At 36.9% G+C, this 25,713-nt stretch overlaps 1 protein-coding gene across 1 annotated transcript in view; it reads left to right on the top strand.

Moving 5' to 3' along the window:
* Positions 1-24,753, top strand: part of CIRSR (corepressor of RBPJ and splicing regulator) — a 41,650-nt gene extending 16,897 nt beyond the window's left edge. Inside the window, 4 exon segments of the mRNA XM_086359049.1 lie at positions 21,068-21,174; positions 22,555-22,640; positions 23,844-24,498; positions 24,501-24,753. Of these exon segments, the coding sequence (XP_086215175.1) occupies positions 21,068-21,174; positions 22,555-22,640; positions 23,844-24,498; positions 24,501-24,623 (971 nt within the window). The 3' untranslated portion in view covers positions 24,624-24,753.
* Positions 24,754-25,713: the final 960 nt, after the last annotated feature.

Here is a 25,713-nt window from a genome sequence, read left to right as displayed (position 1 = left end):
TAAATTTGAAGAGTCATTTGATGTATCAAAAACTTTAAGAACATACATATCATTTTACTGGAAATTCAACATCCAGGAATTTATAGTAAGAAAGTGATAAGGTAGATGCCCAAAGGTTTATAGTAGTGAAAGGTGAGAAATAACCCTAAATAAACCTAATCAGTAAAGGGTTGGTAAAATAAACTCACCCATTTATTCAGCAATTAAATGTGGAGTAGTTACTCTGTGTCAGGCATTTTTCTAGGTTCTCGGAATATAGCCCCAAGACAGAAATTCTTTCATTCTATTGGGAATGACAGAAAATAAACTAATAAGGAAGTACTACGCATTTATAACTTCTGTGATGACAATTACATTGGATACTGTGGTAAGAATTAATTGGGGAATAACTAGGTGAGGTGGTCAGGAAGGGCCCCCTCTGAGGAAGTGATATTAGGCTGAGACCTAGAGGACAGGACAGTGCAACCATGTATTTGATGTCTCAGGCAAAAGGAACAACCTTCTGCACAGAAGGAACTATAAATTCAGATTGAAGGTGTGGAGGTACAAAGATGCCTGATTTGGAACCCCTGCTCTCTACTTAGTAGCCATGACTTCAAGCAAGCTGTCAACTCCTCTGTGCCTCAGTTTGCGGAGTCTGTAAAATAGGTATTATACTAGTACCTACTTCATAAGGTTGTTATGAGAACTAAATGAGTTAATACATGTGTAGTGCTTAGAATAGTACCTAGCACATAGTAAGCACTTTATTAGTATATTTTTTAAAAATTAATTATGGGACTTCCCTGGTGGTTCAGTGACTCCATGCTTCCACTAAGACTGCTTGCTTCCACTGCAGGGGACATGGGTTTGATCCCTGATCAGAGATCCAACATGATGCACAGCATGGCCAAAAAAAAAATATTAAAAATAAATTAATTATGGAGTTAATTGGAATACCAGTGTAGCCAATGGAATACCATATAGCCATTAGATAAGATATATGAACTGAGCTGTTGTTCTGTGTTGACACATGAGGATGTACCAGGATATATCAAGTAAAAAAAAGAAGAAACAGTATTTCAAATTTCTTAAATCCTGTCTTACTTTTCTAAGAATACCTCAAAGCACTGAACTCTATGAAAGATTATCGTAAAAATAGATCAGTAACTTTCACTATCTATGATACCACATAAGATGAAAGTTACTGATCTATTTCTGATGTACTGTCAGAGTTGAAAACCATCAGCTTCAACTGTAAGAACAACTGAAGGTTTGGGAAATAGGTCCTTGTTCGTTTAAATTATGTTTTACTAATAATACACAGTCATGAAATTGTCCCACGGGAATAGTCTTGGATATGTCCCAAGGTTTTGTTGTAAAGCATTGTGTAAGAGAACCTAAATATCTAATAAAAGAATGTTAAGTGAATAATTATGGGATATTGTCACAAGGGAATGCTATACTATGCAACCATTAAAAATGATAGGAAGATTTCTTAATGAATAGATATTGTTTATAACATTTGGCCAAATAAAGCATATTATAAAACAAGGTAGCTACACGGATTCCATTCATTTTTCTCTTTACATCTTTAAGTAGACATATAGAGAGATGCTTTTAGAAAAATTAAAATGCCTGGAAGGAGATAGACTAAAATATTGACAATGGTTATACGTTTATAATTTTTAAATGAATATTAGAGGAATTAAAACTTATACATAGAAATAAATTATTTAAAATGGTATTGTTCACTTAATACCTTTTAAAGTTTGACCTGAATTTAGCAGTACCACTTAACTAACATTAATAGAAACTCCTAAAGGGTCTCTCAAAAACAAAATAAAAAATACTCTGCTGTATCAAATAGGAAAGCAAATAATGATGTTATATTCTGAATTTGAATGTAATGAAAAACAAACTGGCCAATTTCCTAATCCACTTGCTGATTCAAGCTAAAAAATCTTTTCATTTAAAAAAAAACACCTATTGAATAATGTCTCACCAGTGAATAGAGATTATTTTTGCAATAAGGCAATTTCAGTGGATGTGGTTATCATGGGATAATCACACCCCTGGGGTACAGCCTTGTGCCTGTAATCTCCCAGGAGTGTAATTATTTCATGATAACTGCACCCCCTGGTGTTACATTATTTCTATTATGAAATTCTTAGTTTAGTATATAAAGTAACTTACTTTGATCACTGGAAACTGCAAGGTGCTGTTAGAACATTCCAGCTGTGAGGTTTACAGAGACCAGCTATAAGATTTACTTCTCCTTTACAAAGTTAAATTAGGCAATCAAAATGCTTCTCATGGCTAAGCTGGTTTAGAATATCTTTTCTACTGATAAGATCATCTTAACTTTGTAAGTTTTTGTACACTCCAGATACATCAAAATTATATATAAAACTTATAAGCTTCAATGGTGACTGAATATTTGTAAAATATTTTTATAGTACAACATAACTAAATGCCTGGCTCACTGGCCTTTTGTTTATACTCTGTAGCCCTTATTCCTATCCTTGCCTCTTACCTTCTGTTACTTACTCATATTTTTAATGTAAATTGAAACTAGCATTTTTTTTAATACACATTGGTGCTTTTCAACAAAGCAAGTGGGTTTTTTTTTTTTTCTGTTTTATTTTTTTTGGCTTTAATAGAGTGAATGGTCACATATATCTGTATGTCTCTTACTTAATCTTTTTGTTTGTTTTGTTTCAGTCTTGTTTGTGTTTTTTCTTAATAGACTTTAGTTTTTAGAGCAGTTTTAGGGTCATAGCAAAATTGAGAGAAAAGCAGTTCCCATATGCCACCTGCCCCCACAGATACATAACCTCTCCCATTATCAGCATCCCCCACCTGCCCCCACAGATACATAACCTCTCCTATTATCAACATCCCCCAGCAGAGTGGGCATTTGCTGTAGCTGATGAACCTACATTGACACATCATCATTATCCAAAGTCCATAGTTTACCATATGTCTCACTCTTGCTATTGTGCCTTCCATGGGTTTGGACAAATGTATGATGGCATGTATCTACCAGTATCAATTCAGTTCAGTTCAGTTCAGTCGACTGCTCAGTCATGTCCGACTCTTTGCGACCCCATGAATCACAGCACGCCAGGCCTCCCTGTCCATCACCAACTCCCGGAGTTCACTCAGACTCACATCCATCGAGTCAGTGATGCCATCCAGCCATCTCATCCTCTGTTGTCCCCTTCTCCTCCTGCCCCCAATCCCTTCCAGCATCAGTCTTTTCCAATGAGTCAACTCTTCACCTGAGGTGGCCAAAGTACTGGAATTTCAGCTTTGGCATCATTCCTTCCAAAGAACACCCAGGACTGATCTCCTTTAGAATGGACTGGTTGGATCTCCTTGCAGTCCAAGTGACTCTCAAGAGTCTTCTCCCAACACCACAGTTCAAAAGCATCAATTCTTTGGCGCTCAGCCTTCTTCACAGTCCAACTCTCCCATCCATACATGACTACTGGAAAAACCATAGCCTTGACTAGACGGACCTTTGTTGCAAAGTAATGTCTCTGCTTTTCAATATGCTATCTAGATTGGTCATAACTTTTCTTGCAAGGAGTAAGCGTCTACCAGTATAGTCTCATACAAAGTAGTTTCACTGTCCTAAAAAGTCATTTGTGCTCTGAGCATTCGTCCCTCCCTCCTCTCTAATCCCTGACAACCACTGATCCTTTTACTCTCTCCATAATTTCACCTTTTTCTGAAGGTCATATTGTTGGAAGCATACTGTATGTAGCCTTTAAGATGGGCTTCTTTCACTTGCGTATGTTAAGGCACTTCAATTGTGTCTGACTTTTTGCGACACTGAACTGTAGTCCCCCAGGCTTCTCTATCCATGGGATTTTCCTTCCAGGCAAGAATACTGGAGTGGGTTGCTATTTCCTTCTCCAGGGGATCTTCCCAACCCAGGGATCAAACCCAGGTCTCTTATGTCTCCTACATTGGCAAGTGGATTCTTTACAACTAGAACCACCTGGGAAGCCCTTCTTTAACTTAGTAATATGCATTTAAGGTTCCTCCATGTCTTTTCATGGCGTATTAGCTCATTTCTTTATAGTGCTGAGTAACAGCCCATTGTCTGGATGTACCACAGTTTATTGATCCATTCACCTGCTGAAGCACATCTTGGTTACTCCCATGTTTTGACAGTTTCAAATAAAGCTGCTCTATTAACATCTACATGCAGGTTTTTATTTGGTTATAGTTTTCAGCTTGCTTAAGTAAACATGAAGGAACATAATTGCTGGATCATGTGGTAAGAATATATTTAGTTTTATAAGAAGCTCCCAAACTGTCTTCTAAAGTAGGGCACCATTTTGCATTCCCACCAACAATGAATGAGAGCTCCTGTTGCACCACGTCCTCATCAGCATTTGGCATTGTCAGTGTTAGGGATTTTGGTCGTTCTGGTTGGTGTCGAGTGGTACCTTGTTGTTTTAGTTTGCACTTCCCTGGTGAAGTATTATTCAGCACATCTTTTTATATGCTTATTTGCCATCTGTGTATCTTCTTGGTGAGGTATCTGTTAAGGCCTTTGGTCCGTTTTTTAAAACTGGGTTATTTTCTTATTGTTGACTTTTAAGAATTCTTTATATAACGGGTATCAATCCTTTATCAGATGTGTCTTCTGCAAATATTTTCTCCAGGTTTGTGGCTTATCTTTTCATTTCTTTAAAAAATGTTTTTTAACAGCTTTATTGAGTTATAATTTGCACACCATACAGTTCACCCATTTGAAGTACACAGTTCAATGGCTTTGAATTTGTATATTCACAGAGTTGTCCGTCCATTATGATGGTTAATTTTAAAACATTATCATTTCCTCAAAATGAAACCCCACATTCCTCAGTTCCTATCCCCAGTCTTCCCCAGTCCTAGGCAACCATTAGTCTACTTTCTGCTTTTTTTTTTTTTTTTTTTAATTTCCTGTTCTGGAAATTTCATATAAATGGAATCACACAATATGTAGAAAAGAAAAATTTCACACTTTAACACAAAATTGCCTTGCTTCTGCCTACCCTAGTCACATAGCTTCCGGTGTCCTCTCTGCACAGAGTCTTCAGGTGTCATCTTCCTTACGTGTTGATGTGCACCAGTACGCACAGAGCACTGTTAACCAGGGAAGCTCATCCATGCCGTCTAGAGTTTTTATTCAGGTTTAATTACATAGGCATGGTTCACTGAATCAATGGCCATGTGGTTGAACTCAATCTCTTGTCCTCCTTCCTTCCCCTGGAGATCAGGCTGACATATTGCTCAAAGCTCCAACCCTCTAATCACATGGTTGGCCTTTCTCCTGTGGCCGGCCCCATCCTGACTCACCTCCTTGGCATAAGCGTTCTAGGGGCTCACCATGACACTCTATCACTCAAGAAATCCCCGATATTTAGAGGCTCCCTTCCACAAACTGGGGACAGAGGCTCCCAAGTTCTTTATTATATGGCAGTTGTATTTTCATTTAGTTCAAAATACTAAGTTTCTCTTGAGATTTATTCTGTGTGTTATTTATAAGTGTGTTTATTTAATCTCCAAATATTTTGCAATTTTCTGGTGCTCATTTTATATTGGTTTCTAGTTTAATTCCATTTTGGTCTCAGAGCACTCTTTGTATGATTTCCGTTCTTTTATAAATGTTAAGGTGTATGTTCTCAAGGCAAGAATACTGAAGTGGTTTGCCATTCCCTTCTCCAGTGGACCACGGTCTGTCAGACCTCTCCACCATGACCCGTCTGTCTTGGGTAGCCCCACAGGGCATGGCTTAGTTTCATTGAGTTAGACCAGGCTGTGGTCTGTGTGGTTAGATTGACTAGTTTTCTGTGATTATGGTTTCAGTGTGCCTGCCCTCTGATGCCCTCTCACAACACTTACCGCCTTACTTGGGTTTCTCTTACCTTGGATGTTGGGTATCTCTTCACGGCTGCTCCAGCAAAGCGCAGCCGCTGCTCCTTACCTTGAACAAGGAGTGTCTCCTCACTGGCCACCCCACCTAACCTTGAACATGGAGTAGCTCCTCTCGGCCCTCCTGTGCCCACGCAGCCACTGCTCCTTGGACGTGGGGTTGCTCCTCTCAGCCACCGCCCCTGACCTCGGGGTTCTTGCCTTGAGAACCCCATGAACAGTATGAAAAGGCAAAATGAAGGATACTGAAAGAGGAATTCCCCAGGTCAGTAGGTGCCCAATATGCTACTGGAGATCAGTGGAGAAATAACTCCAGAAAGAGTAAAGGGATAGAGCCAAAGCAAAAACAATACCCAGTTGTGTATGTGACTGGTGATAGAAGCAAGGTCCAATGCTGTAAAGAGCAATATTGCATAGGAACCTGGAATGTCAGGTCCATGAATCAAGGCAAACTGGAAGTGGTCAAACAGGAGATGGCAAGAATGAACGTCGACATTCTAGGAATCAGCGAACTAAAATGGACCGGAATGGGTGAATTTAACTCAGATGACCATTATATCTACTACTGTGGGCAGGAATCCCTTAGAAGAAATGGAGTAGCCATCATAGTCAACAGAAGAGTCTGAAATGCAGTACTTGGATGCAATCTCAAAAATAACAGAATGATCTCTGTTCATTTCCAAGGCAAACCATTCAATATCACAGTAATCCAAGTCTATGCCCCAACCAGTAACGCTGAAGAAGCTGAAGTTGAACGGTTCAGTGAAGACCTACAAGACCTTTTAGAACTAACACCCAAAAAAGATGTCCTTTTCATTATAGAGAACTGGAATGCAAAGTAGAAAGTCAAGAAACACCTGGAGTAACAGGCAAATTTGGCCTTGGAATATGGAATGAAGCAGGGCAAAGGCTAATAGAGTTTTGCCAAGAGAATGCACTGGTCATAGCAAACACCCTCTTCCAACAACACAAGAGAAGACTCTACACATGGACATCACCAGATGGTCAACACCGAAATCAGATTGATTATATTCTTTGCAGCCAAAGATGGAGAAGCTCTATACAGTCAACAAAAACAAGACCAGAAGCTGACTGTGGCTCAGATCATGAACTCCTTATTGCCAAATTCAGATTTAAATTGAAGAAAGTGGGGAAAACCACTAGACCATTCAGGTATGACCTAAATCAAATCCCTTATGATTATACAGTGGAAGTGAGAAATAGATTTAAGGGACTAGATCTGATAGAGTGCCTGATGAACTATGGACCGAGGTTCATGACACTGTACAGGAGACAGGGATCAAGACCATCCCCATGGAAAAGAAATGCAAAAAGCAAAATGGCTGTCTGGGGAGGCCTTACAAATAGCTGTGAAAAGAAGAGAAGCAAAAAGCAAAGAAGAAAAGAAAAGATATAAGCATCTGAATGCAGAGTTCCAAGGAATAGCAAGAAGAGATAAGAAAACCTTCTTCAGCGATCAATGCAAAGAAATAGAGGAAAGCAACAGAATGGGAAAGACTAGAGATCTCTTCAAGAAAATTAGAGATACCAAGGGAACATTTCATGCAAAGATGGGCTTGATAAAGGACAGAAATGGTATGAACCTAATAGAAGCAGAAAATATTAAGAAGAGGTGGCAAGAATACACAGAAGAACTGTACAAAAAATATCTTCACGACCAAGATAATCACGATGGTGTGATCACTGACCTAGAGCCAGACATCCTGGAATGTGAAGTCAAGTGGGCCTTAGGAACAAAGCTAGTGGAGGTGATGGAATTCCAGTTGAGCTATTTCAAATCCTGAAAGATGATGCTGTCAAAGTGTTGCACTCAATATGCCAGCAAACTTGGAAAACTCAGCAGTGGCCACAGGACTGGAAAAGGTCAGTTTTCATTCCAATCCCAAAGAAAGGCAATGCCAAAGAATGCTTAAACTACCGCACAGTTGCACTCATCTCACACGCTAGTAAAGTAATGCTCAAAATTCTCCAAGCCAGGCTTCAGCAGTATGTGAACCGTGAACCTCCAGATGTTCAAGCTGGTTTTAGAAAAGGCAGAGGAACCAGAGATCAAATTGCCAACATCCGCTGGATATCGAAAAAGCAAAGAGTTCCAGAAAAAGATCTATTTCTTCTTTATTGACTATGCCAAAGCCTTTGACTGTGTGGATCACAATAAACTGTGGAAAATTCTGAAAGAGATGGGAATACCAGACCACCTGATCTGCCTCTTGAGAAATCTGTATGCAGGTCAGGAAGCAACAGTTAGAACTGGACATGGAACAACAGACTGGTTCCAAATAGGAAAAGGAGTACGTCAAGGCTGTATATTGTCACCCTGCTTATTTAACTTATATGCAGAGTACATCATGAGAAACGCTGGGCTGGAAGAAGCACAAGCTGGAATCAAGATTGCCGGGAGAAATATCAATAACCTCAGATATGCAGATGACACCACCCTTATGGCAGAAAGTGAAGAGGAACTCAAAAGCCTCTTGATGAAAGTGAAAGTGGAGAGTGAAAAAGTTGGCTTAAAGCTCAACATTCAGAAAATGAAGATCATGGCATCTGGTCTCATCCCTTCATGGGAAATAGATGGGCAAACAGTGGAAACAGTGTCAGACTTTATTTTTGGGCTCCAAAATCACTGCAGATGGTGATTGGAGCCATGAAATTAAAAGACGCTTACTCCTTGGAAGGAAAGTTATGACCAACCTAGACAGCATATTAAAAAGCAGAGACATTACTTTGCCAACAAAGGTCTGTCTAGTCAAGTCTATGGTTTTTCCAATAGTCATGTATGGATGTGAGAGTTGGACTATAAAGAAAGCTGAGCGTGGAAGAATTGATGCTTTTGAACTGTGGTGTTGGAGAAGACTCTTGAGAGTCCATTGGACTGCAAGGAGATCCAACCAGTCCGTTCTAAAGGAGATCAGTCCTGGGTGTTCTTTGGAAGGAATGATGCTTTAGAAGGAATGATGGCCAGTACTTCGGCCACCTCATGCGAAGAGTTGACTCATTGGAAAAGACTCTGATGCTGGGAGGGATTGAGGGCAGGAGGAGAAGGGGATGACAGAGGATGAGATGGCTGGATGGCATCACTGACTCAATGGACTTGAGACTGAGTGAACTCCGGGAGTTGGTGATGGACAGGGAGGCCTGGTGTGCTGCAATTGATGGGGTCGCAAAGAGTCAGATACAACTGAGCAACTGAACTGAACTGAACTGAAGGTGTATCTTATGGCTCAGAATGTAGTCTTGGTGACTTTTCCATATGAGCTTGAGAAGAATGTATATTCTGCTTTGATTGGATGAAGTGCTCAATAAATAACAACTAGATCCAATTGATGGGAATGGTGCTGTTCAACTACGTCCTGCTGATTTTTTGCCTGGTAAATCTGTCAGTTTCTGATAGAGGAGTCCTGAAGTTCACTCCAACTATGATAGGGGATTTATCTATTTCTGAAAACATTTATATCAGTTTTGGCCTCACGTATTTTAATACTGTCTTACTAGGTGCATACACATTTGGGATTGTTATGTGTTAATGTGCCCTATTTTCATTATGTAATTGTCTCTGTTTATCTTTCATAAAGGATTGGTCTGAAAGTATATTCCTTGGTCTGAAATATGCTTTATCTGAAAATAAAGTGACACTCCAGCTTTATTTTATTAGTGTTAGCATGGTATATCTTTCTCTATATCTTTACTTTTAATCTTTTTTTTTCCCTCAGTGTCTTTAAACTGGGTTTCTTTTTTTTTTTTTAAGACTGAAAATTTTTATTGAAAAGTCACATAATCAAGGCAGTCAAAACTAAAAGTTAAAAGGTATCATAAACATTACAGAAACAAAAATGAAAACAATCTATATAGTTTTTGTATCTACCTAAGAGTTTTAATTCTGATCTTTTGTTGAGATCAATGTGAGATTTCATGCAAATAATTGTCTAGCAATTAATAAATCAATTTTAATAAAACCAAGAGATCAAAAGATACCTTCGGCAAGTACTAAATCATACTGCTGATGTAATGCTTTATTACTTTATTTTATTTATTATTTATTTTAATCTTAAGTGGAACAATAAGCAATTAAGGATAAAATCCAATTTTAAAAGATGCTTTAAATTCTGTAAAACATTCCACATGTGCACTAAATTTGGTCAAGTGGTCTCACAGAAGGACTGACAGATGATGGAGTCAAGGGCCATGACTCCCTCACCGGAAGGGGCCAAGTGCCTGGAGGGGGAACCAACAGGAGGCGTGGATAGGTCTGCAGATGAAGGAAGGCAAGAAAGGGTGGAGGATTTTTTTCTCACAGCTTCCTTGTGATGTAGGAGTTGAGATTATTGACCAAGAAAGAGGGATTGCAAAGAGGTGGGGGTTAGCGATTTAGGAGCAATACAATCTGATGGAGGGTTGAGAGCCAACTAGGGAAACAGCACAGTAAACTGAGGCAGGACTAGACCCCACTTTTTAAGACACCCTAAACTGGGTTTCTTGTAGGCAACATATAGTTGGATGTTTTTTAAATCTATTATGGATACAATTGGATTAAGATCTGCTGCTGCTGCTGCTAAGTCGCGTCAGTTGTGTCCGACTCTGTGCGACCCCATAGACAGCAGCCCACCTGGCTCCTGTCCCTGGGATTCTCCAGGTAAGAACACTGGAGTGGGTTGCCATTGCCTTCTCCAATGCATGAAAGTGAAAAGTGAAAGTGAAGTCGCTCAGTCGTGTCCGACTCTTCACAACCCCATGGACTGCAGCCCACCAGGCTCCTCCGTCCATGGGATTTTCCAGGCAAGAGGACTGGAGTGGGTTGCCATTGCCTTCTCCGGATTAAGATCTACCATATTTATAATTGTTTTCTATTTGTTGCCCTTGTTCTTTGTTTTTGTCTTCCATTCTTTGCTTTCTCTGGTTTTAATTGAGTATTTTATGTGATTCCATTTTCTGTCCTCTCGTAGCATATCATTTATGCTTGCTTTTTTAGTTGCCATCCTAGAATTTCCAGTATACATTTAGAACTAACCTAAGTCCACTTACAAATAACTCTATACCACTTCACACATAGTACCAGTGTCTTATAACAGAGTAAACCAATTGGGTTTACCAGTTCCTTCCTCCTATCTCTTGCAACATTGCTGCATACATTTCATTTATCCATAGTTATTAATATAACGCATCCAATGTATTATTGCAGTTATCATTTTGAATAAGGTGTTATCTGTTAGATCAGTTAAGAATAAGAAGAATAAAATATTTATCTTGTATTTCTTCTTTTGAAGGATAATTTACTGGGTACTGGATAATTTCTATACTAGTGGGTTTTTCCTTTCAACTTTTAAATAGTTCAGCCTACTCTCCTTACTTGAATGGTTTCCTAAGAGAAGTCTCATAGGATTCTTATCCTTGTTCCTCTCTCAAGTTTTTTCCCCCTCTGACATCTTTCATCTTTCTCTGAATCTGTTATTTCCTGCAGTTTGAGTATCATGTACCTGGGTATGGATTGTTTTGTATTTTGTACTGCTTGGTGTTCTCTGAACTTCCTGGATTTGTGTTTTGGAATCCATCATTAGTGTTGAAAAATCTCGGCCATTATTATTGCAGGTTTTTTTTCCCATTCTTTTATCTCTTTCTGGTATTCCTATTGTACATATGTTACACCTTTTGTAATTGTCCTACAGTTTTTGGATATTCTGACTCCCTCATGTGAGGCCCATGTTTTAAAAAATTTTCTGTTCAGTTTGAGAAGCTTCTGTTGACCTGTCTTAAAAGCTTCTTGATTCTTTCCTCAGTTACACCTAGTCTGCTGATGAGCTCATCAAAGGCATTCTTTATTTCTGTTAGTGTTTTTTTTCCCTATCATTTCCATTAGATTATTTCTCTGAGTTTCCATCTCTCTGCTCACATTACCCATCTGTTTTGCATGTTGTCCACTTTTGCTGTTAGAGCCCTTAGCATATGAATCTTGTTATTTTAGATTCCCAATCTGATAATTCCAGAATCTTCATTATAGCTGAGTTTGATTCTGATGCTTGCTTTGTCTCTCCAGACTATGGTTTTTGCCTCCTAGCAAACTTATAATTTTTGGTTGAACGCCAGACATACTGTATCAGGTAGACAGAACCAAGGTAAATAGGCCTTTAGAGTGAGGTTTTATGTTTGTCTGGCTAGGAGTTAGATTCTTCTTACTCTTTGTTGTAGCTGTAAATTTTAAAGGATAAGTTTCCTCTGGTGTCCTTTTGTCTCCTCTTTTATCTTTGGGTTTTCCTACAGATTCTGTTAATAGAGGCTGAGCCTGGCTTCAGTTGTAATCTGATATTTTACAGGAACCCTGCTGATGCAGTGGTAAGATATGAGGGAAGGAAGGGGAAACATTCCGTCATATAATTCTGTGACTAAGTTTCACTCTTTTAGTAAGCCTCTGCCCCTGGGCTGTAACCTTCACAAGTGTTTCTCAGCTTTTTTCCCTTCACTTCATACAGCTTCTTTCTTCCCTCACATAGGTTATTGTGGTTGTTGCTTGGTCAGTAAGTCGTGTTCAACTCTTTGCAACCCCGTGGATGGTAGCCCACTAGGCTCCTCTGTCCATGGGTTTTCCAGGCAAGAATACTGGAGTGGGTTGCCATTTCCTTCTCCAGGGAATCTTCCCAATCCAAGACTCTAACCCTCATCTCCTGCATTGGTAGGTGGATTCTTTACCACTGAGCCATAGCTTCCTTTGAGGTTAAGTACTTGTTCAAGGCAACAAAATGCTCTGGGCATATTTCAATATAGTTACTTCTCCCTTCCCACTATTGGAAGGGAAGTACAAGGGGATTGTTCTTTGCTGTTGACAGTGAGAACTTGATGGGGTTTCTGGAAGTAGAACTCACAAAAGTGTCAGGGCCCCTTTAAGGTTGGGCCCCAGGAATTTTCATCTCTTCAGCTAGTCCTTGCCCAGTCTCTGGCAGTACTTGGTTATCGTCTAGGTATATCTACCAGTTGTTGGCTGTTGGTTTCTGATCCAGATAAATTGATCTCTGTATTGCTTTTAAGTCTGAGTTGCCATATATTTAAAGTTATTTTGCCATTTTTTTAAACTTAGCTGTAATTTAAGACTATATGATACCATGGTAAGTTTCACATTTCTAATAAAAGTAAATTTTAAGTTCAGAATGGTGCCACTGGATATTCTTGACATATACAAAATTTCTTTCTCTGTATTAATGCCTAAATAAGAGTTCCCGCCATATCTCTAACAGCCAAAATGATGTTTGATACTTAATGTTTCAGGTGTCTGTATCCATTCTTGTTTATGCCAAAGCTTTTAGTGTGTTTAAACAATATGAAAATTAATAAGTAGCTTAAATTGAGGTATTATTTTATACTTGTTGCAAACATTTGTTTGCATGTCAGTACTCTTTTCCTTGCCTTATTTCCCCTAAGATTTGATTGAGTTTTTCTTGAAGAAAGTTACACTAAGCTGTAGCACTGATAGCAGTTTTCTGCAACAGAGCTCCCACATGCTGCTCCTCCATCTTTCCATCAGTCTTTCATGTGGGAGGAAGTTTTGTTGCTTGAGAACATGTTTGGGAAATTTAACAAAATAATTGTCTGATCATAAGCTTGTACTAGAAAGACACCTAGGAGCATGCTGGAGTGATTTTCTTTAAAAAGATGATAAACTCAGTTGACTGTCTGGCCTATCCCACTGTATCTGTTACTGAGTTCTTCTGTGTAATGCTTTGAAGAAGTTGAATCCTCCCAGCATAGCCACTGAGACAGCATTACATCTGATGGCAGAACTTTTTCTTAAATCCTTCAACATAATTCTACTGCAGAAAAAGTATTACCAGAATCTCTTTAAAGGTAAGTTCCTCAAGTAGGCAGATACTGAAACTAATAAATAAAGGATTGACCTCAAAATAAAGAAGGAAGGTTAGACACCATTTCTTCTCTTCTTTAATATGTAGTTGTGTGGTTTTTTGTTATTGAGTTGTGTGAACTCTTTGTATATTTTGAAAATTAAGCCCTTGTTGGTCATTATTCAGCCATAAAAAAAGAATAAAAAATAATGCTCTTTGCAGCATATGGATGGACATAGAGATTATACTAAGGGAAGTAAGCAGACAGGGAGACAAATATTATATGTTATCATTTGTATGTGAAATCTAAAAAAATAGTATGAACTTATTTACAAAACAGAAATAGACTCACAGACATAGGAAACAAAACTATATGGTTACCAAAGGGTAACCAGTAAAACTTGTCAGTTCCTAGTATTTAAAGGGTCAGATTGATGCACTTGACCAGTGAGTAATTTTGAACTGTCCATAAGCACTGGTATAATTCAGTGATTAAATTTGTTGTTAGAGCGGCTGTGCCTTAAAATTCCATTGATATTAACAAATTAATTGCAATCCTATTCTCTCAGTAAATGGTTTGGCTCTGTGTTAAAAGGCATGTATGAGGCTAGTGGAGGCTACACCTCCCATAATCTCAAAGGGGTGTTAATGATTCTCAGATCACAGTCATAACTCTCTTACATGACTCTTCCTGTTAATATCATTCCATCTACTCAAGGTCTGCCAACGTCAAGTAAAGGAAATTAGTGATTACCCGGGAAAAGGAGAATGAATGATATGTAGTCTACCTGATCTAGGTAGTCTACCTACCTAGAAATAATTCTACCCAAACATGAATCTTAATCACATTCCACTTATTTAAAATCCCTATGTTTTACCTTTTCCTAAACCTTATATTAAGAGTTTGAAAGTCAAACTCACTTTCTAATTCTTTCCTAGAAAGTATTGCTTTTCTGAAATAGGTCCTGTATCTCATTTATCGTTATATTCCCAATGCTTTGCACAATGTACATGCTTAGTAAATAATAGTTAGTGACTGATCGTTAGGCTTTAAGTATACTAAACATTATCTTATTTATCATCTTATTCTCTGAATGTATAACACAAATTTACAATTTATATATTTCCTATTCTTTTATATGAACTAGCTTTCCCAAAAAGATTGAAAACAAAAACTAAGTTCTCTATTCTGTATTTCTCAAGTACCTAGTGAGATAAAATAATAAGCCCTCAGTAATACTTAATATTGATTTATAAAATCACTTTCTATGTCAAATTATAATTCCTTATGCAGGGGTCTCTCCATAGTTTTAGAGAGACCTAGTTTAGAAATGTAGTGAAAGTCTATAGTAACTTAGTCATTCAGTAATTACTGTTGAATGCTGTTGTTCGTGGTTGTTAGTCACTAAGTCGTGTCCGACTATTTGCAACCCCATGGACTGTAGCCCGCCAGGCTCCTCTGTCCATGGGATTTCACAGGCAAGAATACTGGAGTGGGTTGCTGTTTTCTTCTCCAGGGGATTTTCCCCACCCAGGGATCAAACTGGTGTCTCCTGTATTGGCAGGCAGTTTCTTTACTGCTGAGCCAGCAGGAAAGCTCCACTGTTGACTGACTGGATATATTTTTAAGTAAAATCGCTGGTCTTAAATTTAGTTTGAATTTGACAAATGTATGCATCCATGTAATGAATTTCTCCAACAAGATTTAGAGCATGGAGCGTTGTCGTCACCTAGTAAATACCCTTCAGTCCCCTTTGCAGTCGGCCTCTTCCACCTACAGCTACCACTCTAATTTCTAATCCCGTGTTACTTTTACCTGTTCATGATCTTCATATAGATGGAATCATCCAGTATGTGTTCTGTGTCTGGCTTCTTTGACTCAACATAATGTTTTTGAAGTTCATGGATGCATTTCTTTTCAAGAGTGTTCATACTCTCATAACTTCTTTAAAACTTAGTGCTGACCTCTAATACTTCATATTCATCACAACACAAGTGATTTTTCTTTGTTCTCTAGAACTGTGAATTCACTTTATTATCTTTATCACTTTATTATAATATTTAGTGATAGATGTATCATCACTGAAATATCTGCATGTAAATTAAGTTGAAAATGTAAAGATATAATCAAATGAAACTCAAATATCTTTAACATTATTGATTCTGTAAGGCAAAGTTGTTTTTAATACAGTGTTTTTCACTAGCATACAGTAGGAGCAGTTTTACCTTTCCTTGCTTTTGTGTATTTTCCAGACACACAGACAAAAATGAAATGTTTAATTTTTCCTTTGTATTGTATGTCTTAATAGAGATCAGATTAGCTTTCTTCAGGATGAACTTGGATAAGGGCAGTAAAAAACCCTATTGTTTCCAACCTCCACTAAGATGAACTGGCAGTGTGTCAGGAAAATTCCCAGTATGGAGCAGTTTTATTACAATTCAGTACAATTGGTTCTTGCATAACCTTTAGAAAATCATACATAAAACATTCTCATCTATATAAATAAAAATCACCCACACACTTTATTAATAGCTTTGTTCACTTTTTCCCTGGGACGTGTGCTGCACGCTCCTACTGTGCCCCTTTACAGTCTTTTTTTAAGATAACTTTCTATAAGCTTTCTTTAAAGCAAAAAGGTTAGATAATATTATGAATCAAATACAAGTGTAATATAATTTCGATAATTCTCCCTCTTGATCACGTACATAACTAGTGTTTCTAAGTGTCCTTTTTAGTGACAGGGAGTGTGGATTTTTCACAATATATAGTCAATTTAACTTCAAGAAAGAAAGAAGAAGTAAATGTCGTACTTTACATGGAAATAAGAATCATAATTTATTTGTGATGTGTTTGGGGGTTTATTTTCAAACATATACATTTTTAAGGTTTATGTCATGACCACAGTAAATAACATGGTGAAACCAAGAACTTACCAAGTTGAAGTCTCAGCCTTTTTTCCTTAGTCTAGTTCATTAGCAAAAATGTGTTTGTTTTCAGGTGTCATCTTCCTGAATCCAAACTTTAGAAAACCTTCCATTATTCCCCTAAAGTATGTGTTATAAAATACCCAGATAATTTAATAATAAGCCTTTAGATCTAACTGCTAATTTACAGGAAATACAAGGGTCAAAAGAACATATTAAATGACATCACTGCCCAGAATGGGGGAAATTCTGCAGGAAAAATGACCCAGTTTCTTGAACAAATGAATAGCAATAAAGAGGGCATATGGAGGAAAAATGGCTACTTTTTTTAGATTAAAAGAGATTTAAGATGGGTCATTTATACCTCAAAAAGAGAGAAGGAGAGGGAGAAAATACACTATCAAAAAAGAAACAAAAATACTTTGGAGGTAGTAAATAGAACAAGAATGGTAAAATATTGATAATTGTTGAAGCTGTGTGATGAATATATAGAGCTCTTTACATTATTCTAAGTTTGAGATTTTTTCATTATATAAAGTTAAAATACACACACAGAACAAGAAGGAAAAAAATTGATCACCCTTGTCATTGCAAACAAAATTATATTCACTCTAGGAATAGCATTTTAGTCCCAGCAAACAGTTTGTGTTGTTCACTGCGCCAGTAAACAGTAGCATCCTATAAATTAAATTAGTGTATTTGGGGGAAGGAGGGCAAAGTATTTCTAATACAGCTATTCTTAACCTAGAACTCAGAACTCAGTGTCCTCTCTTCTCCCACTGGATGCCGTAAAATAGTAGAAGGTAATGCTTTGTTTGAGAGGAGTGATGAATTTTGAAAGGCAGATACCTCTGTCTTAGGAAAAGCAGATGGACCTGGGTTAACAGTGAAACACAGGAAGTGTCTCTGCCTTTAGCATTAGTCTCCCTCCTGTGCGGTGTGTGGCATTCACCTGGACTGCTGTCCTCTGTGAAGTCAGCGACAGGGCCTTTCTCACAGCCAGCGGTTTTGATTCCTATATTATTCTCTGATAAAATACCTATTTTACTACAGAAGATTTTTTACCTTCTGTTGCTTTTACTTAGTTCTATAAAAATGAATGCTCTTAATGAACAAATTAAACCCTTCACAAACATGATTTTAGTACAATGTAATTTGCCTTCGGAGAATTTTTTTCTGTGACATTGACTTCATGGTATTTTTCTAGTAGAATAAAGTCTGGGTCTAATCAGGACATAGAACTGCAAACTATAGTCACAATCAGTATTTTGATATTTACCCACATATCATAGCAAAGCAAGTTTGCAAAATCAATGAATGCTGAAAACAGTTTCTTCCGTGAACCTGCTTTTCTAATTTGGAATACTGGTTTTCAGGCTATGGAGGCTTAACCCAACCTGGCTGAAGTGATCTAGAAAGGACCTTACAAATCTACGTTTTAAAACAAACGCCCTTTTTTCTTGGAGAAGGAAATGACAACCCGCTCCAGTATTCTTGCCTAAAGAATCTTGTGGACAGAGGAGCCTGGTGGGCTGCTGTCTATGGGGTCACACAGAGTCGGACACGACTGAAGCGACTTAGCGTGCACCCATGTATTGGAGAAGGAAATGGCAACCCGCTCCACAGTTCTTGCCTGGAGAATCCCAGGGACAGAGGAGTCTGGTGGGCTGCCGTCTATGGGGTCACACAGAGTCAGACACGACTGAAGCGACTTAGCAGCAGCAGCAGAAGCCCTTTTTTCTGAGTTCTCTAGAATCATTCTGCCATGGCAAATTTAAGAGCAAACCAAACATTCCTCAAGCCCAGCTACATGTGTAATTTAAATTATTAAGGTATCCAAAAAAAGTAATCATTTTGCATTTGAATATATTTGCAAAATCTGTCTTTTAAACATATCTGTATAATCTATTATATTAAATTTTGAGCTCTCAGCTGGAGTCATGGCTGTCAGTTTAACTCTACCTAGCCACTATCACAATAACATGAAAGTATAAAGATATCTTGCTAAATATATCTTAGTTAAACTTGATATGTCACATCTTTTAAACCTAGAACTTGTGATGATAGAAGGAGGAAGTTTAAGTACCAAATGAAGTGAATAAGTCTGGATTTTGAAAAATGTTACTATCAAGAGCATTTTTTGTTTAAAAAAAAAAATATATATATATATATAAAATAATCCTAAATGGTTATAGCTACTGACAAAAAAATAGTTATTTTATTTATTGAGTACTGTTTGTTAGATTCTTCACTAATCACTGTATTTAGAGTCTTACAGTGTAGAAGTATGCGCTGAGCATATGTACTATAAAATCTCAGTTAAGATTTTGCAGAAATACAAGTGATGGAAGAGTAATGTTTGTTTCATAGTCTGTATAATCTCTGTCAGCCTGGGGAAAAAGAGATCATTTTCTTGAAGTGGTTGGAAGTACTGTAATGAAAAAATTTTAAGCATGTTTTCTAATATATTTTATTAAAATTACCCATCTTTTGATGAAATCAGTATCCTCTCATCATAATGGCCAAAGCTCTTTAGCCCTTCACTGAAGTGCTTTTTATCCTAATTCTTAACATGTTTGCTTTCTGAATTCATTTAACATCTAAAACGTTGTTGACAAAGAAATGTAGTTTTGACACTTCAGGAAAGACATTTTCTACTTTGTAAAATTATGTTTCTACATGTGAAATTTGAGAAGGCACCAAAGTGAACACTCTATAATTAATTTAAAACTATTGTATTAGCACTTCAGTGCCATTTAGAGGCAGTCCATACTAATATTTAAAATTCAGTTTTTTACATAACATCTTATTATCAATGTTATCAGCCAAATTGAATAATTTTTCTCAAAGTCATTAAAGTAATCCACAGGAACTAATTGTATAAAAAAAAAAATATCATGTTGTTTCAAAATGAAATATATCAGTCAAAGGCACTGCTTTATGATGTTTTTGTTTTCAATAAATAAGGCTTTTTCCTCCAATAAATAAAAGCATCACATTATTAATACTTCCCCTACTCCAATAATAGGCAGTTTTTCTAATTATCTCCCTAATACCTATAGGCAACTTTCAGTTGTTTTTGCTAATATGAATAGAATGGTAAAGCCCAGAGTCCAATAAGAGTTATTGACCTACACCTGAACTTATCTGACCAAACTTTTTACCAAAGATGCTATGGACAAGAGAACAGATTTAAATTGTATTGCCTGTTTCCTTTTGTTTTTTATAGTAACAGGTAAGTGAGTGTGCAAATAAGTATCAATAGTTAAAAGACCAGTAGAGCAGTTAAAAGAATAAAGAAATTAGATGACATATTCAATCAGCAAACTAGAATATCAGTTTCTGACTGTTTCTCCATCCTCCCAACTTCCCATATGAATTCCTTGTTGGCAGGAACTGTCCTATTCTTCCCTGTATTCCAGATACATTGCCCAGTGTAGTTCATTGGAGCCAATGTAATGATTTAGGCCAGAAACTTAAAACCTTCCATGAAATGTCATGATTTGCTTCTGGCAGGGAAAACAAAGTGAAACTGGAATATGCAAAAGGAGGAAAGAGCCTCTCTTATCTTACATAAATAATGTTTGAGGGAAGAGTATAGATGTTTAAAATTTTTTTATTGTTAATTATATCTGTGTTTAGCCTATATTATTTGTCTTTAGAGCATATTATGTTACCAGAACAAGCTCACTTTTCAAAAAGTTTGGGGATTTTGCTAAAGTGCAAACAACAGCTTGTAAAAAATATAACACATACACACATATAACCAGCCTAAAACTGCTTGTCACCAACCCCAAACTAATGACTAGAAGCTTCAAACTCTGGGTATGTATATGTGCAAGATTATAACTAAAGTACTCGATGGTTACTGATAGCGTGTGTGTGTGTGTGTGTGTGTGTGAGTTAGCAACCACATGACAATGTATTCAGTATTGGTATTTGATAAATAAGGGTTAGGATTTTTTAATTGGGAACTAGAATAATAAATTGCTCATGTACCTTTAAAAGTATCTCTTTTTAAATTGAATTCTTACTGAGAGAATAACTATTAAAAATTTAGTTGCAGTCTTTTTATCATTTTGCTTTGATTTTATACTAAAAACTACCAAGAAGATAACATTTAAGTGTATCTTTTTCAATATGACAAAGTTACATAAGAAGAGAGTCCCCTAGCACGTAAAGAAAAATGCAATTATTTTCTATTCTGAATCTCCGGACTGCTGTTTTAGAAAATCATATCTGATTATTTGCTCAGCAGAAGATTATTGAGTTGATTTAGCTGTGATTTTATTTAACAAAGCTTCAACTGCATTCCTACTGTGGAGTCCGAAAAAGGTAGAGAGATATAAATGATACATTCAAACTGTGATTTTTGTGAACAGGGCCATCGATGCACCCCTCGGAGCTAATAGCGGAGATGAGAAACAGTGGGTTTGCGCTGAAACGAAATGTACTGGGGAGAAACTTGACCGCAAATGATCCATCACAGGTAATGATCTTTTTATCAGTAAGCTGAAAATGTCTATAAATCTAAATGTGATTGCTTGTGAATTGCTACTTAATGTTTTCCAATATGCATATATCCATGGAAGGCAAGATAGAGCAAACAAAATGCCTAAAATACATCTTGATTTTGCTTCTTTATTATTTTAACCTAAATGAGAAATTGTTTTTAAACCTATATTTTAATAAACGAAACTGCTTCTCTGGGTTTTTGTGGATAAAATACCTAACTGATCTGGTGATAAGGTTGTTAACTTTTTCCTTCCTGCTAACTTACCCTGAAGTGACGTTAAACAGAACCAATGAGAAGTGTATAAAAGCAAACCCTTCAAAATAATGGAAAATATTTTAAACAGTTACTTGATTAAACTGTACATAGATCCAGAAATGGTTGAGTTTAAAGGGTTGTAGATGTTCTAATATAAACCATTTATTTCATTTAATGAGGAAACTGGAGCCCACAGAAGTTAACTGATTTCCCTAAGATCATGGGGCTATTTAGAGACAGAGCTGAGACTAAAACCCAGACTCCCACTGGCATAAACTTGTGCTGCTCTGAGAGAGTCACATTCCATCTCAAACATTGCTAGGGATTGTACGTGTAACCCATCTGCTATGTATAAAGTGAAGTGAAGTGTTAGTCGCAGTCGTGTCCTAATCTTTGCAAGCCCATGCAGTCTCCTCTGTCAATGGGATCCTCCAGGCAAAAATACTGGAGTGGGTTGCTGTTCCCCTCTGCAGGAGATCTTCCCCACACAGTGATCAAACCCGGGTCTTCCACATTACAGGCAGATTCTTTACCTGAGAATACCAGAGAGCTCTGAGCCACCAGAGAAGCCCATTTATTATGTATATGTACTGTTTAATATATTTAATAATGTACTGTTGAAATTATAAAGGCAAAAAGTGTGAGTGTTTTGACCTTCCTGTAAAGTTCGCAACCTTCGTGGGTTTTATGTTTCACTAAATTAAAAAGAAAATATTTAAACCCACAAGTGTTTAAATTCAAACTTAAGAGAGAATTGTAAAGCCATTTATCCTCCAATTAAAAATAAATAAATTTTTAAAAAATAAAAGTGCAGAAAGGTTAAAAAAAATAAAAACGAGGGAGAGTAGAAGCCATGCTTTAAACATTTTGTCAATGTTTCTGTATCGTCCTCTCCTGATAAAGCAGTCATCTTAATCTCTTAGGGCATTATGATCCTCCTTGGCAGGTAGACTACAAAAATTTTTGAATTCCACTTTCCAATCCAAAATGTCATACTCATCAACAGTATGTCCCTAATATAAAACTTATTTGTAAATGTTTCCTGACAACTAACTTGTTTTCTAATCTAGCAATTTAATGATGTTTTTGTTGATTTAGGAATATGTTGCAAGCGAGGGTGAAGAAGATCCAGAAGTTGAATTTTTAAAGTCACTAACAACCAAACAAAAACAGAAACTCCTCAGGTGATTAAAAAGTGTCTGTTTAATTAATTCAACTACATTTTTTCTTATGTTTCATTTTAGGGTCATATTCATCTCTGATCCTAAGTTTAAGGTACTTAAACCATGTATCACGTTGATGTATTGATTTATTCTTCAGCTACAGTAATATAGTTTTGTCTTTCAGGAATATGAAAATGAATGTAAGATTATGTACTCAGCTTATACCACAAAGTCACTGCACTTTTCAGAAAATTTAGTTTGGAAATAGATTTATTTGTAGGTTTTACTTTTCATAGTAGATTTGTATATCTTTATATACAGTTTGTTCTTAGAAGATATTGTGAGCCATGTATTACTCTCAGTTTTATGAGGAATGCTGAAAATGCTAAAATTTAAAGTAAGTATGAATCACGTTAAACAGACTACCTATGGATTAAAGAATCCAAGAAATGTCTGGTGAGTCCAATAGAGGGAGCTCATGTTGTTTCAATATGTGGAGTTTTGAGGATGGCTGGACAGAATCCAGTGAGGACATTTTTATTTCAGAGTAACTCAAATATATCATATAAATAAATGTTACTCTTCTGAGAATGTGAATTACTCTTTAGAAATGCATAATGCCTTAATAGAATTGTCCTAATTATTTATTTAATAAGGCTAAACAATTGTTGAAAACTAATATGTGATCTTTTATGTAACTAAAATAGAGTATTAAAAATGTAAAAATATATTCTTATTCTGAATTTCTGGAGAATATGTTCTTGAATTTTGACAGTGTAATGTTGTTTAGTATTTACATATTTTAAAATAGTACATACATAAAATTAATGTTTCATTGATTAGAGGTTTATATTTGAGTTTGCAATTGATCCAGCTAATGTTACAGACCTTTCTTTATGCCGCGGTGACGATTACATAGAATACTATATAATTTCAAATTCTGATTCAGTAAAAAAAAAAATGTAATAGTCATTACTATAGAGGACAGTATACCAAGACAGTTAATGTATTTTTTAATTTAAACTTATTGTGTATGTGCCTTGAATAAAAGGAAGAAAATGATTTGTTGTTTAATAAAAGTAAAGAATGTGTTTGTAAAAGTGGTAAAAAATACCACTTTTAATGTTTCTAAGAAACTGTATTGTCTATTCAAAATTTTATATTTGTCAGTGAAAGGACAGACTATTTTTACATAGCCTATTACTATTTTTTCCCTAATAACAGGAAATTAGATCGACTCGAGAAGAAAAAAAAGAAAAAGAAAAAAGATAGAAAAAAGAAAAAGCTTCAGAAGAGCAGAAGTAAACACAAAAAACATAAAAACAAGCCCTCCTCCCCCTCCTCCTCCTCCTCCTCCTCCTCCCCATCCCCACTGTCCTCCTCCTCCTCCTCTAGTGACAGTTCAGAAAGCAGCAGCGAGAGCGACGGCAAAGGGACAAAAATACAGAAGAGGAGAAGAAAGAAAAACAAGCGTTCAGGGCATAACAACAGTGATTCTGAAGAGACAGGCAAGTCTAAGAAGAGAAAACGGGATGAGGAACACTCTTGCAGTCACAGTAACAAGGAAAAGCCTAAGTTTTTAAAACAAGAGAGTTCTAGGGAGAATAGCAAACGGAGCCATTCTGATTCTGACAGAAAGCCCAGAAGCCATGACCAGAGTCCAGGGAAGAGAGGATCTGGAAGAAAGGAGAGGAGCAGCAGGAGCCAAAGCAGGGATGAGAGGAGCAGGAGAAGCCGGAGCAGAAGTCACGGTAGTTACAAGCCAAGAGAAATAAGGAAACGGCCACGGCGCAGTCCAAGTGAAGATCGGGACAGAAGAAATGACACCAGATGCCATGGCGCAGATACGTACAGAGGAGGGCAAGTGCACAGAGAGCATTATCGGGAGATAAGCATACTGGAGTGACACCAAAAGAATGGAGCAGAGGTAGAGAACAGAGGGACTTCCATGCGACAATAAACTGCAAAGAAAAACATCTCCACTTTTTTCTCAAATACCTTTAGCAAGGGCTAAATTGTATACTGTTGTCTTTCTAATAAGAAGCTCTATTTTAATTTTTCATCTCTGTAAACTGTTACATCAAGTACAAAACTACATGAATCCCATAAGAATAAACTTTGCAAATATTTGTAAGTAATCTATTTGGAGGCTGTAAAAACATATTCTGTTGACAAATGTTTCTTGTATCCTATACTGAAATAAAAACCCCTTATTACTCTGTGACATTTTCATCATTAAAAGAATGACAGTACATTGAATGGATATAGTTTAATTATTTTTTCAATTCACATTTATTACTTTTAAGATTTGAATTTACTTGAAGCCAAGTGTAATCGCTGTAGAAATTCCCTGGTATGAATTAAATAATGGGTTGATCAGTATTACTGTAAGACTTTAAACTTCTTTCAGTTGTTTTGCTCTAGGGTAAGAAGCTAGCTACATTTGGATGATGTGTTAATTTTCTATGCTGCCTTAACAAATTACCTCAGTCTTAATGCAGATACAGCTCTGGAGATCAGAAGTCTGAAATGGGTCTCACTGGGCTAAAATCAAGGTGTCAGCAGAGTTGGTTCGCTCTGGAGACTCTGGGAAAAATCTGCTTGACTATTTCAGCTTCTAGAGGCCACCTGCATTCCTTGGCTCCTGGCCCCTTTCTTCCATCTTCAAAACTAACATAGTCAAGTCAGATTCTCACACCTAATTGCTCTGACACTTTGACATTCTGCATTGTTTTCAACTTTGGGGGACCCTTGTGATTCCATTGCGCCTGTCAGGAGACTGGGATAATCGCCGTATTTCAAAATCAGCTGATTAGCAATCTTCATTCTGTTAGGAACTTTAATTCCCCTTTGCCATGTAACCTAACATCTTCGTAGGCTCTGGGTTGGGGCTGCTGTGTCATTAAGGGATCATTATTCTACCTAGAACAGATGGCCTTTCAACTACTGACATTTCAGCGATCGCAGTTTACTTCTAAAGGTTAAGCATTTATTGTCATGAACGAGTAAACTGTTTAGATATATTTCATAAGCATAGGTATGTGTGGCAAACATAAATTTAGCTATAAATTTCCCCTTGTGTTTCAAAGCGTAT

The sequence above is a fragment of the Bos grunniens genome, chromosome 2 (genome assembly GCF_055505025.1).
Source record: "Bos grunniens cultivar Pamir isolate PY7600 chromosome 2, Bosgru_T2T1.0, whole genome shotgun sequence".
NCBI classification, from domain to species: domain Eukaryota; kingdom Metazoa; phylum Chordata; class Mammalia; order Artiodactyla; family Bovidae; genus Bos; species Bos grunniens.
This window is presented reverse-complemented; position numbering and strand designations above follow the sequence as displayed.